General features: G+C 52.6%; 3 protein-coding genes across 3 annotated transcripts; 1 reads left to right on the plus strand and 2 right to left on the minus strand.

Moving 5' to 3' along the window:
- Nucleotides 1–88: 88 nt before the first annotated feature.
- On the minus strand, nucleotides 89–3,251 carry N7515_009960 (sodium/calcium exchanger protein; the record flags this gene model as incomplete). Its single annotated transcript, XM_056670703.1, has 2 exons — nucleotides 89–2,968; nucleotides 3,045–3,251. The coding sequence occupies 2 exons, from the start codon at nucleotides 3,249–3,251 to the stop codon at nucleotides 89–91; spliced, it is 3,087 nt and encodes a 1,028-aa protein (XP_056517076.1).
- A 546-nt stretch (nucleotides 3,252–3,797) lies between these two features.
- N7515_009961 (condensin subunit BRN1) lies at nucleotides 3,798–6,491 on the plus strand (the record flags this gene model as incomplete). The annotated part of the gene is made up of 3 exons (XM_056670704.1): nucleotides 3,798–3,871; nucleotides 3,915–4,482; nucleotides 4,539–6,491. 3 exons carry the CDS (start codon nucleotides 3,798–3,800, stop codon nucleotides 6,489–6,491), a joined length of 2,595 nt encoding a protein of 864 aa, XP_056517077.1.
- Nucleotides 6,492–7,101: 610 nt separating this feature from the next.
- N7515_009962 (uncharacterized protein) lies at nucleotides 7,102–8,652 on the minus strand (the record flags this gene model as incomplete). Its single annotated transcript, XM_056670705.1, has 2 exons — nucleotides 7,102–8,103; nucleotides 8,164–8,652. The coding sequence occupies 2 exons, from the start codon at nucleotides 8,650–8,652 to the stop codon at nucleotides 7,102–7,104; spliced, it is 1,491 nt and encodes a 496-aa protein (XP_056517078.1).
- Nucleotides 8,653–12,132: the final 3,480 nt, after the last annotated feature.

The following is a 12,132-nucleotide window of genomic DNA, read 5'->3' on the forward strand; positions in this document are numbered from 1 at the left end:
ACCCCGAACTGATGAAAAAGCAGAGAAACCCACCAGAAACCGCAAACCGACATCAAAACCAAAAAAAAATCAGTACCAAAAAGAGAATTCACGAAACAACCTCCGCAATGACATTCCCCAAAGTACTCACACACCAAACAATAACAAGCCCCCAACCAATCCTACGATCCATCCTCCAATGATTCATCGGCACAACAACCAAAAGCCCAACCAGAATAACCAACAGCGTAGCCCCACTAATAACCAGCACCTTCGAGATAACAATCTCATACGGGACCTGGACAGTGGCTGCGTCCTGCACAGCCGCGCTGTGTCCCTGTTTCCCTTGGTGGAGAGTCATGTACATGCCACCGAGCCCGATGCCGAGGAGGATGTTGAGCATTGGCCCGCCGAAGCAGGCGCTCAGAGCCATGACGGGGTAACCGAGTCTGGCGACTGTGATGTCGGCGACGAGGTCGCCGAGGGAATTGCCGACGGCGAAGACCGTTAGGCCGAGGAGGGAATCGGAGATGTTGAGGATTACGCCGATGGTTTTGAGGAGGGAGACGACTTCTGTGGCTATTGTTGCTATCCAGGAGATGGCGACTAGGAAGCCCAGGAGGGAGAGGAAGGGGCGCCATTGGGGTGGGAGGGTTGGGGGTGTGGGGTTGGAGGAGTCGAGGGGGAGGGAGATGGAGCCGGTGGGTTGGTGGTGTTTTCGGTGGCGGCGGGTGCTTATTATTAGGGCTGTGAGGCAGATTGAGGAGAAGAGGAGGGAGACGAGGGTGGGGAGGATGAGGTTGTGGAGTTGACGGTCTTCGTCTACTGTTGTCCAGGCGATGAGGACGGCGAAGAAGGGGCCTGTGAAGAGCTGGAGGGAGACTAGCCAGCGGTTCCAGTCTTTCGTTGGGGCATTCACGCAGTCGGAGACTCCCGCTGGGACGGCTGGTAGTTCGGAGTCCCAGCGTGGGCGACCGGTGACTTCATAGGATGACTTTCGATGGGTATGTGTTGGTCGCATATTCGAAACCGATCCTGCGTGATCATATGTCTGTGCTACAAGCACTGGACTGTCTGCTGGAAGGGTGACTCTTGGAGAAGGATTGCCGCCATCGGCAATGTCCTGGGTGAGTCCCGAAGGTATGGGGACTGCTTCCAGTAACTCTGGTTCCTGCGGTTCAATAACTGGAACTGTGATTGTAAGAAGGAACACGCTAGGAGCGGCGATTATACCAAGAAGTCGTCCCCAGACGCTCTTCGACTTCCAGCCTGCCAAGGTAGGGAATAGTGTGCAACCAATCTGCTGGAGAGTGGGATACGAGTCAGACCACCAATTCCTCAAGGATTTGCGGAAAGGAAGGCCTACATGGATAACATCATCACATTCGTCTTCGAGTTGCAGCCGTTCTAAATGGGTAGCAGAATTGGGGAGTCGAATGCTGGGTGCTCGGGAGGATCCCGCGGAGGGTAGATCAGTGTATGATGGGAAGGGAATTGAAGGGCTTTCTGGGCCGAAACCTGATACATGGCGTCTTGTAGTGCCTCGAGGAGATACTGACTGAGGGGAACGATCATGTACCACCCGGTCACGATAATTGGGACAGTGGAAAGCATCTGATGGAGCAAGCAGCTCGGGTGTCTGAGGGACTGTTTCTATCGGAGTTGATGTTGCAGATGGGTTTGCAGAAGATGAAGGCGACAAATTCAGCACCTTGCCAGTGTCAATTCGAGGGAGCTGACGTGACTGCGTCGAATCTTCGGTCTCGTCAATGGAAGGCCCCCTTACTGTAAGCAGGGGACCTTGCGATGGCCGGTGTTCCGAGACACTAGAGTCTAATCTCAAGCCCTCGGCATCGTTTGCTGATACAGCTCGGACTCGAGAGGAGCCTGCTGCGCTGTGTGGAGACAAGCGGTCGTTGGAGCCAGATGGGCGACTGGTGCGGCGAGGAACTGATGCCACAGAGCGCGTCTCGGTATCAGACTCGCCGTCTGAATAACTGTTCAGACTTATTGTGGGATTTCGGTGCGTGGTTCTTGATTTCTGGAGTGAGCGAAGTACGGATTGGAACTCCAGCGCACCGACGAGACTCGGTCGAATGGGGTTCATCGTATTCCGCCTCGTTTGCATTGGCCGAAAGACGTGCATGTTATCGCTAATTTCAGCCAAGTACCGATTGCGGGTCTCATCATCCTCATCCTCTTGTTCCTTCCACACAGGAACAGCGTCGGCGCGTTCCAAGAGATCAAAGTCCTCAGTTGAGGCTCCGCGCACGAGACTTCGCGAGTCTGACGCTACGCCAGGATCATCATCCTCGGCTGTCTCTTCAATCTCCAGCTCTTGATTGTCCGGTATATGGAAGTGAGCCCGCGCTGCGAGGTTTCTCTCATTCTTTCGGCGTTGTCGTACCAAATACCAGTGCCAGGTCACCACCATTATGACATAAAAGACATACAAGCATACCATCGTAGCGGACTCCCAGGTATGGAGTTTGCCGTCGGCCAGAAGAAGCATACTGAATGCGACGGCGATTATGAAGTAGCCCACGTCACGAACGAAGCTTCTTCGCGCAACCTTGAATGGCCGGACCAGGGCCATGGAGCCCGCGACAACTGAAGTGATGAAAGTGGCAGCACCAAGTAACTCACCAATTGCCAAACTTCCACTATTAGACCGCATGGCGGCAAACGTGGAGAAAACATCAGGACTTCCATTGCCAAATGCAAGGAACGTTACGCCTGTGAGACTCTCACTCAATCCAAGAATGCTGGCCAATGTGCTCAGATCAACGCACAAGAAATCACTTGCTGCGATGCCAATGGTACTGAAGAGAAGCGACAACCAGAGTACCAGAATTATGAATGCTACCGGTTTGGCATCGGCCAGCGCGCAATAGTAGAACTGTAGGTAGGAGATCAAGCCGTCTTCGTGATCGGGGCAGTTGGCGCGAACGTAGGCACACTGGTCTTTGACATTGCGGACCAAGCGACACTATATCGATGTCAGAGGGACTGTTTAGCCTTTGGCACCATCACACAGCAAGCAACATCGGAAGGGGTAGACATACCTCAGGTAGTTCGGCCTCGCGCTTGAATAGGGTATTAGCAGCAGTACCCGGTTGCGCAAACTGCCCATGACCATTCTGGGCGCTTCTTAAGAACCAACTCGCCGAGGCAATGAGCGTGAATATCAATACAGTGGTGTAAAATGGTCGGACTGAATATCTGGATCGCCTGCGGACGACCGGCTGCAAGAATGATGGCAGCTGGTTCATGATGAGAAGTGTGGTTGCATCATGAGCCAACTGTATATGCTGTACGTTGTAAACCAATCTATACCCAAGAAAAGCGACCTTAGAGAGTCAATCCATGTAGACCGATGTTTGAATATGCCGGCGCGGTGACCTCGGGAGGTGAGTTCGGTGATGTCAGGCAGCCCGCGGGAGTGGGCCAATGCGCGTGGTGGGCCGATCACTTAGAAACAAGCCAAGCAGTAGTTAGGAGGGGCCGATAAGAGATATAGAAAATGCTTGTACAGGAGATGAGAAGTCAGAGGGAAAACTGTTTCCATCCAAAATTGGAGGAATGACAGCTGGGAGATCCAACAGGAAGCCCAACCCTCTGAACCCTGTAGCCTGGAAGATAAACACCTGATCCCTCAGGCATCAAATTATGATTACGTGATAGGAAGTGCGTCTCGGGTATATCCGGGCAGCCGTATGTTTGTTGACTTCCCCATTTGTTTTGCGTCGACATCAAACCCCTCTCCGACACCTTCCATTTCAACGTTATCGCCAGACCCTATCGGGGTAACCGCAACCATGCCCCGTGTCGCAAATAAGGTGCATCGCCGTTCCAACGGCAACACAACTCCTCACAAAAATACCCCAGTCAAGTACGTACGCATCTCCTGGGTGATATCAATCTAACCAGACTAGGATACCCCTCAACGATGATGAACGCGAGAAGGCAGCGCGCATGGAGGCTCGTCAGGCACTTCATGATCGCCAAATGAGTCAGATCAAAGCTGCAGTCAAGACGCCTATGCCACCCCGTCGATACACCAACTACGATCGTGAAGACGACGATAGTCCCTCAACTCCCCGAGCATCCAGTCATCGTGGCCGCACCAGTGATGTAAATGGGCGCGCAGTAACGCCGATGAAGCGCGTGCCCATTTTGGCGAATTTCGAGGAGTGGATGAAAATGGCGACCGATAATAAGATCAACGCGAATAACTCGTGGAACTTTGCGCTGATTGACTACTTTCACGATATGTCACTGTTGAAGGAAGGAGACGGCGTGAATTTCCAGAAAGCCAGTTGCACCCTGGACGGTTGTGTGAAGATTTACACCAGTCGCGTGGACAGTGTCGCAACGGAAACCGGAAAGCTTTTGAGTGGATTGGCCGATAGCCGCGACAAGAGAGGGCGCGGAGAGGAAGCAGAAGATGGGGAGGAGGATGAGGAAGGCGAGGATGGTCAGCCGCGCAAATCGCGGAAGAAGGTATGATCTGGACTGCGTTAGAGATCTTGGATGTCGACTGACTAGGCGGTGTCTAGACTCGTTCCCATGAGGCTACCCTCGCCCCATCGTTCGCATCTTTGCAACTGAAGAAGTTTGAGCTAGAGTTCGCCGTGGATCCGCTGTTCAAAAAGGCCTCCGCAGATTTTGACGAAGGAGGTGCTAAAGGCTTGCTTCTAAACCACCTTGCTATTGATAGCCACGGAAGGATTGTCTTCGACAGCAGCGACGATGCTGTGGACGACAGCGCGAAGACCGCAGAAGATGACCGTGAAGGGTCGATGGATCCTGACCAGCAAGCCGAGGACCAAAAGCCAGTGCAACAACCTGCAAGCGACACTTTTGAAGATAACACCGAGATTGATCTCGGCTCACTAGCCAGCCAATTCTTCCCAGATCTGGATCGTCTAGATGAGCAAGATATTTGTCCCTCACTCAAGAACCTCGATCTAGGTGATCCTAGCGGATCGCTGGATCTTCCCCTTCTCAAAGCGCCCGAGGAATGGCGACAAGACAAGATGGATGAAGATGGAAGAACACATGACGACCCATCTGGTATCATGCTCGACGATGACAACGCTGTTGGATTTGACGACGATGATGCCACCCTAGCGGGCTTCGATCTCAGCGGCGACACCGGGTTTGGGGATGGAGGAGAAGCCTGGGCTCGGGAAGCCGCCTTGGAGCCTATGTTGAATGTCCACCGAGTCGCTCGCGATGCGGATGGTGAAGGCGATGATGGTGATGAAGATGCATACGCGATCTCTATGTCACATCAAACTAATAGCCACGACCACGAGAATATTCTCAGTTACTTTGACAACGCACTGCAGAAGAACTGGGCTGGCCCAGAACACTGGAAGATCCGAAAAATCAAAGACAGTTCGACGCCTGCTACTTCTGCGCCCAAGCCGCGCAAGGAGAAAGAACCATTTGAGATTGATTTCGCAGCCCCTCTGGATCCTGCTATCGCTGAATTGATCTACACCCCGGCTAGCTCTAACTCTGCCGTCTCATTACCGAAGACGCAGTGGAAGACAAAGGGTCGCAATTTGCTCCCCGATGATAAGCATTTCAATTCCCGCAATCTCCTCACATTGTTCCTCAAGCCAAAGGCAAGAATGGGCTCGAAAAAGATTCTAGGTAAACGCCCTCGGCAAGATTTGACGGCTGGCAACGGCGAGATGGATGAGGCATTCTGGGCGAATCGAAAGCCCGAGGAGAACGCCAACGAGGAGGGCGCTGCTGGTGCCTATGATGCCAACTTCTTCGCCGATGATGACGGTCTTCCTTTCTCGAATGGCATGGATCTCGATGACGACGATGACAATCTGCCTTTCGCGGATGCCCGGGAGATGCTGTCTCCAGCCGCAGACGGACGTCCAGGCACCGCAGCCGGTGAAGCAGGAGGAGCAACTGGGCTCAGCGCACTATTAAACATGGTTGGCGCCACTCCTGGCCGACCCGGAGCTGGTGGCTACGGCTCACAATTAGTGACACAAGGTGGTCGCCGTGCACGACCAGACTACGTTGCATATGCCCGTGTGGCGAAGAAGGTCGACGTTCGACGCCTCAAAACAGAGATGTGGAAGGGCATGGGCGAGCGTCTGGTTGATGCCGTCGACTTCGCATCAGCTTCTCAACCCGGGGCCGTGTCCAGTGAAGCCCCCGCGGAACCCGAGAGTGAATCGGATGCCCCTGTTCCCCCAACACCCAAGGCCGGGAGTCCACAGCAATCCCCCGATGGCAAGGACACATCTGGTCGACTACGCTTTACGCAAATCATGAACTCCTTGAAGACGGTCTACCCCGCAGAAACCCTACGGGACATCAGCACGTCCTTCGGGTTTATCTGCCTCTTGCATCTTGCCAATGAACAAGGTCTCGTGCTCGAGAGTGATCTAGGCAAGGTGGGCCCTAATGCGGCTACGCTGGAAGAGATCTTCGTCAGCAGGGATACGCATGCCATCATCGAAGAGGGTGGAATGTGAGAGCTCTGTTTTGTTGAATTGCATGTACAGTTGATACGGCTAGAGGTATTACGATCTGCATGCTGGCCACGATGGACAGGACGGTGTGACTTGTGGAGTTTGGGTTTTGCTTTTTCCTGCTCGCAGTGAACGGCGCTGGGTTTTTAACTCTTGGTGTTAATATTTGTCTGATCAATTCAAGTGCCTTCAATCCGTATTGTTCATTGTCATGAGGTGATACATTGCTCCATGCATAAGGTCGACTCCAATAAAGTACGAGATACCTGTGCTCGCACCTATCAATCCAATAGAAAGGGTTTATGTAGGCAGTATATTCATTCAATGGACATAAACCAAAGATAACGGTAAATACACAAAGCACTAAAGTCCAAATAGGTATCTGTATCTCACTCCGGAACTCCCCCAGGGTGTGCATTAGACTCCATAAGCAGAGTGAAAATAATAAAAAGGAGCGGATTGACGTCCATTTTGAAGCAGGCCGCTGAAAGTGACAGCCCAAACTGGTATTTCAAGATTTTCACGTTTTTTTTTTTTTTTTTTTTGTTCCATTTCTGTTCTTTTCGGGTGCTTTAATGCCAGAGCCAAGAAAGACCAAGCTTGCAATCACCCATTACCTACGCGCAGGAGCAGGGAACGCCGGACCCGTGGGACTCCCGTACGCGCCGGGAATCGGCACCGAGTCATAGGTGCGCTCACCAGGAGCACTCCCTCCATTGACTGGAGGCGGCGTAGACGAGGGCGCAAACTCCTTCTGGGCCGTCTGCGGAGTCGGCTGCTGGACCTTGATAGGCGGCGGCTGGAGCTGGAAGGAAGGTGTGGGACGGGTAGGGGAGCGCGGGGAAGCATACTGGGTATGGGCGGGAGGAACCATGCCCTTCTCAGCCGTTGAGTAAGGATCGACTGGTGTTGCGGCATACAAGGGAGACTTGGGCGGGTAGGAGGTGAAGCCAGCGAAGCCGGGGGTGTTGGGAGCTGACTGCAGACGCAGCTGGGCGAGGTAGAGGTCTGAGCGGGCGTGGTCGCGGGTATCCATTGATTTCATGAGCTTTCGCTTACTCCAGACGCGGTAGAAGACGACGACGTAGATGAGGATGACGAGGAGCTCGATGACTATCTCGATGATTGCGCAGACGAGACCCCAGTCTTGGAGGCGGCAGAGGAGGGCGTAGTCGACGGTGTTGTGATAGAGTTGTTCGCGGGTGTTCTTCGCGCAAGACCATCCCCACATGTCCTTTTTGTCGCCGGTGGCCTTGGAATGTTGGTAGACTGCTGCGCCGACGATCCACATGATGAGGTTCAGGGCGAAGAAGACTATTGAGAAACTGGTGTAGTAGACGGCGGCTTTTTCGGCGCGCCCGTGCCCGCCTTTGCGGTAGGCCCAGAATACTATTAGACAGGCGACGAGGGAGACGCAGGCCATTCCGAGCAGGAGATACTGGGCCCATGGGTTTGTGCCCGGTGCCCAGGCTGGGAGGCTGTTGCGAGTGGGGAGGTGTTTGGTTGCGTTGAAGACGGTCAATGTCACGGCTATCAGACACAATACGATGAGACTGCAGCCGAAGTTGACGAAACGAAGGAAGACCTTGGCGATACGGACGCGGAGTTTGATTCTCTGAAACAAAGAGTAAGTAAAGTGTAATGATACGTGGGTCGATTCGGGGATTGTTCTTACCAGGTCACGGGCGTTCTCAACCTCGGCCTTCTTTTCTTGCTTCTCCAGAATATACTCTTCCCGGAAGGTGGGACTGAGTGGGTTCAATGACTTGGCCGTCTGAGGTACCTTGAGATCAGGTCTGAACGGCGACATTGGCACCTGGTCATCCGCATGCTGGGCCGCATTGTTGGCTGCCACATAACCGAATCCGACATCTGCCACATTCCCCTGCGCCTGGGACCTGGGAGGGTCGGCAAACGGCGATCGTCCAGCTTCTGTGCGATCGATGGGAGAGTGAATTGATGTCGCCTCGGCGAACCGAGCAGTGCGTGGACTCTTGAGCGAGGCGTTGCTCGTATCAGAATCGGAGCCGCTGCGATTCTCTCGCACGGTATGCTGTGGTGGAGGACCCATGGCGCTGTGATAAGAGCCACGGATGATATCTGCAGGAACAACTGGCTGGTACGTTTGAGGAGAATTGTTTGCACTGTCGTCTGATACAGCCATCGAAAGGATGTGCGATGTAACAAGAAATCACAATATTAGATCAAGAGAACCAGCTCTCGTTGAAGTGCGCAAGACGGGACTGGGATAAAACGACCCTAAGTTGAGTCGAGATTATCCAGAGACCGCCAGTATCACAATGACTGAAGTATATCAAAAGGTTGCAGTAGTTCACCAAATACCGTGCGCGAAACCTGCGTACACGGGGGATATAAACGATGGCGAGGAAAACAGAAAAGGACGATAGTCAGAAAGTGACCAGGAAGCACCTTGAATATCAATCAGAGAGGGGGTGCACCCAAATGCAGGTTGTCGGTTTTCATCACTCGAGCCGGGCCAGAGTAAGCGCCGGAGAGGGGAATTTGCAGCTTGCAAGGGTGGAATCAGGGCCATGATTGGAAGATTGCGAGAATGCCAAACCCCCTCTGGCTGCAAGTGGCTGCAAGTACATTTGTAGCTTGTTGATGTTGAGGGGAAGTGTGACTGGTGGGAGGTTGGTTAGCCAAGCTTGTCACAGTGGAGTCAGCTGGTGAGATCGAATGAAGTCGTCAGATTTGCTCCTCACAATGCACCTTCGTCACCCTAACCCGGCGCTAATCCGCCGATCGTCTAGCCAACCAGACACAGTGTAGAACCGCTCGACTGTCTGGAATAAATGGGAGGGAAATAGGTAAGATGTGAACGAGTGGATGAGGATTTTCGTCAGGGCAATTCTGACTTCCAGTCATAACACTCCATTAAGCACCTTTTGAGCCAGAAGATGTCGATTTTGCTAACTTGAAGCTGGATCCTACAAATGAATTGAAGGTCTGTGCCAAACTCGAAGCTATTTCCGTTACAGGGATCATATGCGCGAATGATGTGAAGCACACCGGTCACACCCGTGATAGTGGCGAGTTAACGCATAGTCACCTTCACCCTTGGTCAAGGGCGTCAGCTTTGAGGAGAGGGGTTCTCGGATGCTATTTTCAGCGAATTCATTCCGTCGCTAATTCGAGAGACTAGCCAAGAGTACAGAGCATTCTTACTGTGTAGGGTTAGGTAGTTCGAATCGGCTGGAGCGTCCTCTAAGGCTCTAACCCTAGAACCCAGCTCTAGCACCAGCATGTTCATCGCGGGGGAAAGCAGATAGAGACTCCTCTTTCCTCTCTTTCTCATATTTTGCCCGTCAAGGAATACCACGGCGTACCATCTCTGCGTCGGCTCATCCAGAAACTCCTCCACATTTCTCTTATTGCGGCGCGAAGCGTCGCCTATCTACGACCAAAATTCTCTGTATGTACTTTTGGTACTACTGTCAGCAGATTCGACTCGGAAAAATGCAGAAGACATGCAAGCCCGATATTTCATATTCGCGTTGGTGTGCGAGAAATTGCGAAATCTCCAAAAACGCCCCCCACAAAGACGTAGTAGTAAACACAGAAAATCCCCGGCACGTGCGATGTGGCCCACGAATTTCCCAACCCAGACGTCCCACAAGAATGCTGATGCAGTACACTGGAAGACGCAGGTGGTGGAATGCCCAATGTCATCGCCTGTTTTGGAGGGCGGCTGAGGGAACTGAGGTAAGAACATAGGATCGGTGTTGCTGAGCGCCGCAGTCAAGTCCGAAGACCATTGGGCGTCGGGATGCCTTGTACATCTGGATAAAGACAGAGACCAGATCGCCAGTAGACGTTTTGCGGGATGGGACTGTCGTGGCGTATCCTTTATCCCCGGGGAGGCTAGGCTATGAGGATAGCAGGTGATCTCCCATCCGCGAGGCTCGGGGTTAAACGAAGTGATTCTCACTCTTCCATCCTCTTCTTCGCTTTGGTCGGCTTCGCTATGGTCGTGACTGACAGAATCCTCTTAGACAACATCGTCGCCAACTAAGAATAGCAGAGACCAGACGACCACAGCGAAGACCGGGATGATCCAACATCGGTTAGCCCCAAGCCCCGCGGATGGGAAATAACCTTCTATTCTCAAAGCCTCCTTAGGGATACAGGATACGCCTCGCCAACCCCGTCCCCGAAAACAACTGGCGATCTGGTCTGCGCTACGTCCAGATGTGCAAAATACTCCGGCGCCGGTCGACTCGGATATCCTCTAATGCTGAACGGAATGCCTCGCTCTCTAGATCCAAGCCCTGCTGACGCACGACTGTATTAAGCTCGACTGTGATGTTGAACTGGTCGTACGTATCCAGCGCATGCAAGTTGTTGGGCTTGAGTCGAAAGACGCGGGGGAGACCCCCGCGGACCCCCCTACGGTTCTAAACTTAGGCTGGATTGTCGGGCATTGCGAAGGTGTAGACCGTAGAAAGAGGATAGGGGTTGCCGGGTTGGGCGTTGTAAGGGCGATAGCTTGACTTTATTGTGTACAGGGGGCTGGACTAGCTATTTATGACAAGCCACCCACCACTAGGGCTTCTTCACAACCGACCAATCAGAGCCGAAGGATTCCGTCAAGTGAGAGTTTCGAGTTTCGGCCGTAGATAGTCTGATAGGCGATGCCTCGCGCCGCAATGAGTGTCAATCAATACAACAACTAGTTACTGAATCAGTGAATTCTGCGTAGTGGTGATGCTAAGAGTCCGCACGCTGTCATGTGAACTTGTCTATACAAGTCGTCCCCGGAAATGATGGGCTTTAGTCTCTATGCTTTCTGGGTTCTACATTCGCTATGTGATCGCTCTTTGCCTTGAAGCTCAAGCCGTATAATGTATTACATGCGACGCTGACACTTCGTAGAACAATAGAGCCGATTTGCCGAACCGATGACTTGCCATAACATAGCTGGGCTGAATCTACAATCTTCAGTTGCATGATACCGGTCACTGGACTGCGTGTTGGCTTTGGCCCAAAGTGTAAAACTATTGGGTGCACTTGTCAATCTGAGCATGTATGAGAACCACGCTTCCTGGACGCTATTCCACTCTATGGGTCTCGGGACGCCACTTCATGAAGCAGCGGAGTTCGGAACAGTGTATGTGGCTCCCTACTTGATCACTGGTCAGCGAAGACGCCAGCCACACTCTTATAGATGGATAGGACCTTAGAGCGCGCCCAAAGCTTGGATCAGTGGCGAGTCATCACCGCGTCTGAGAGAGGAACCTAGTCCTTTCTCTTCGGTACTCGGTACTCACGGTATGTTTACAGCCGAGCCTCCGAAACGTCTCGTCTTTATGGACAACGCCCCTGGGAACCCATTGATGTGGGTACACTTCTTCTATGCTGAGCTGGCTAGTACATGGGAATCATGTTACCTACGCCTCATTTGGTTGCCTTAGTGAATTTGAGGCAACCGCGAAACTCCTTGAGAATCAGTATTTCACATACTGTGGTCTAGTATCTGGGGTGACTACGTATCATGGTGCGTATTAATACTCTATTAGGTTCCAGTACCAAGCTTCTTAGGCGCCCTTCTAACGAGCTTATGGCTTGTGAAGAACCGGGTCAGGTACTGGTGGATAATCATGAGTGGAAATCATGCTCTATG

Source organism: Penicillium bovifimosum (assembly GCF_028826915.1).
Source record: "Penicillium bovifimosum strain IBT 22155 chromosome Unknown utg000008l_segment0_segment0, whole genome shotgun sequence".
Classification (NCBI taxonomy): Eukaryota; Fungi; Ascomycota; class Eurotiomycetes; order Eurotiales; family Aspergillaceae; genus Penicillium; species Penicillium bovifimosum.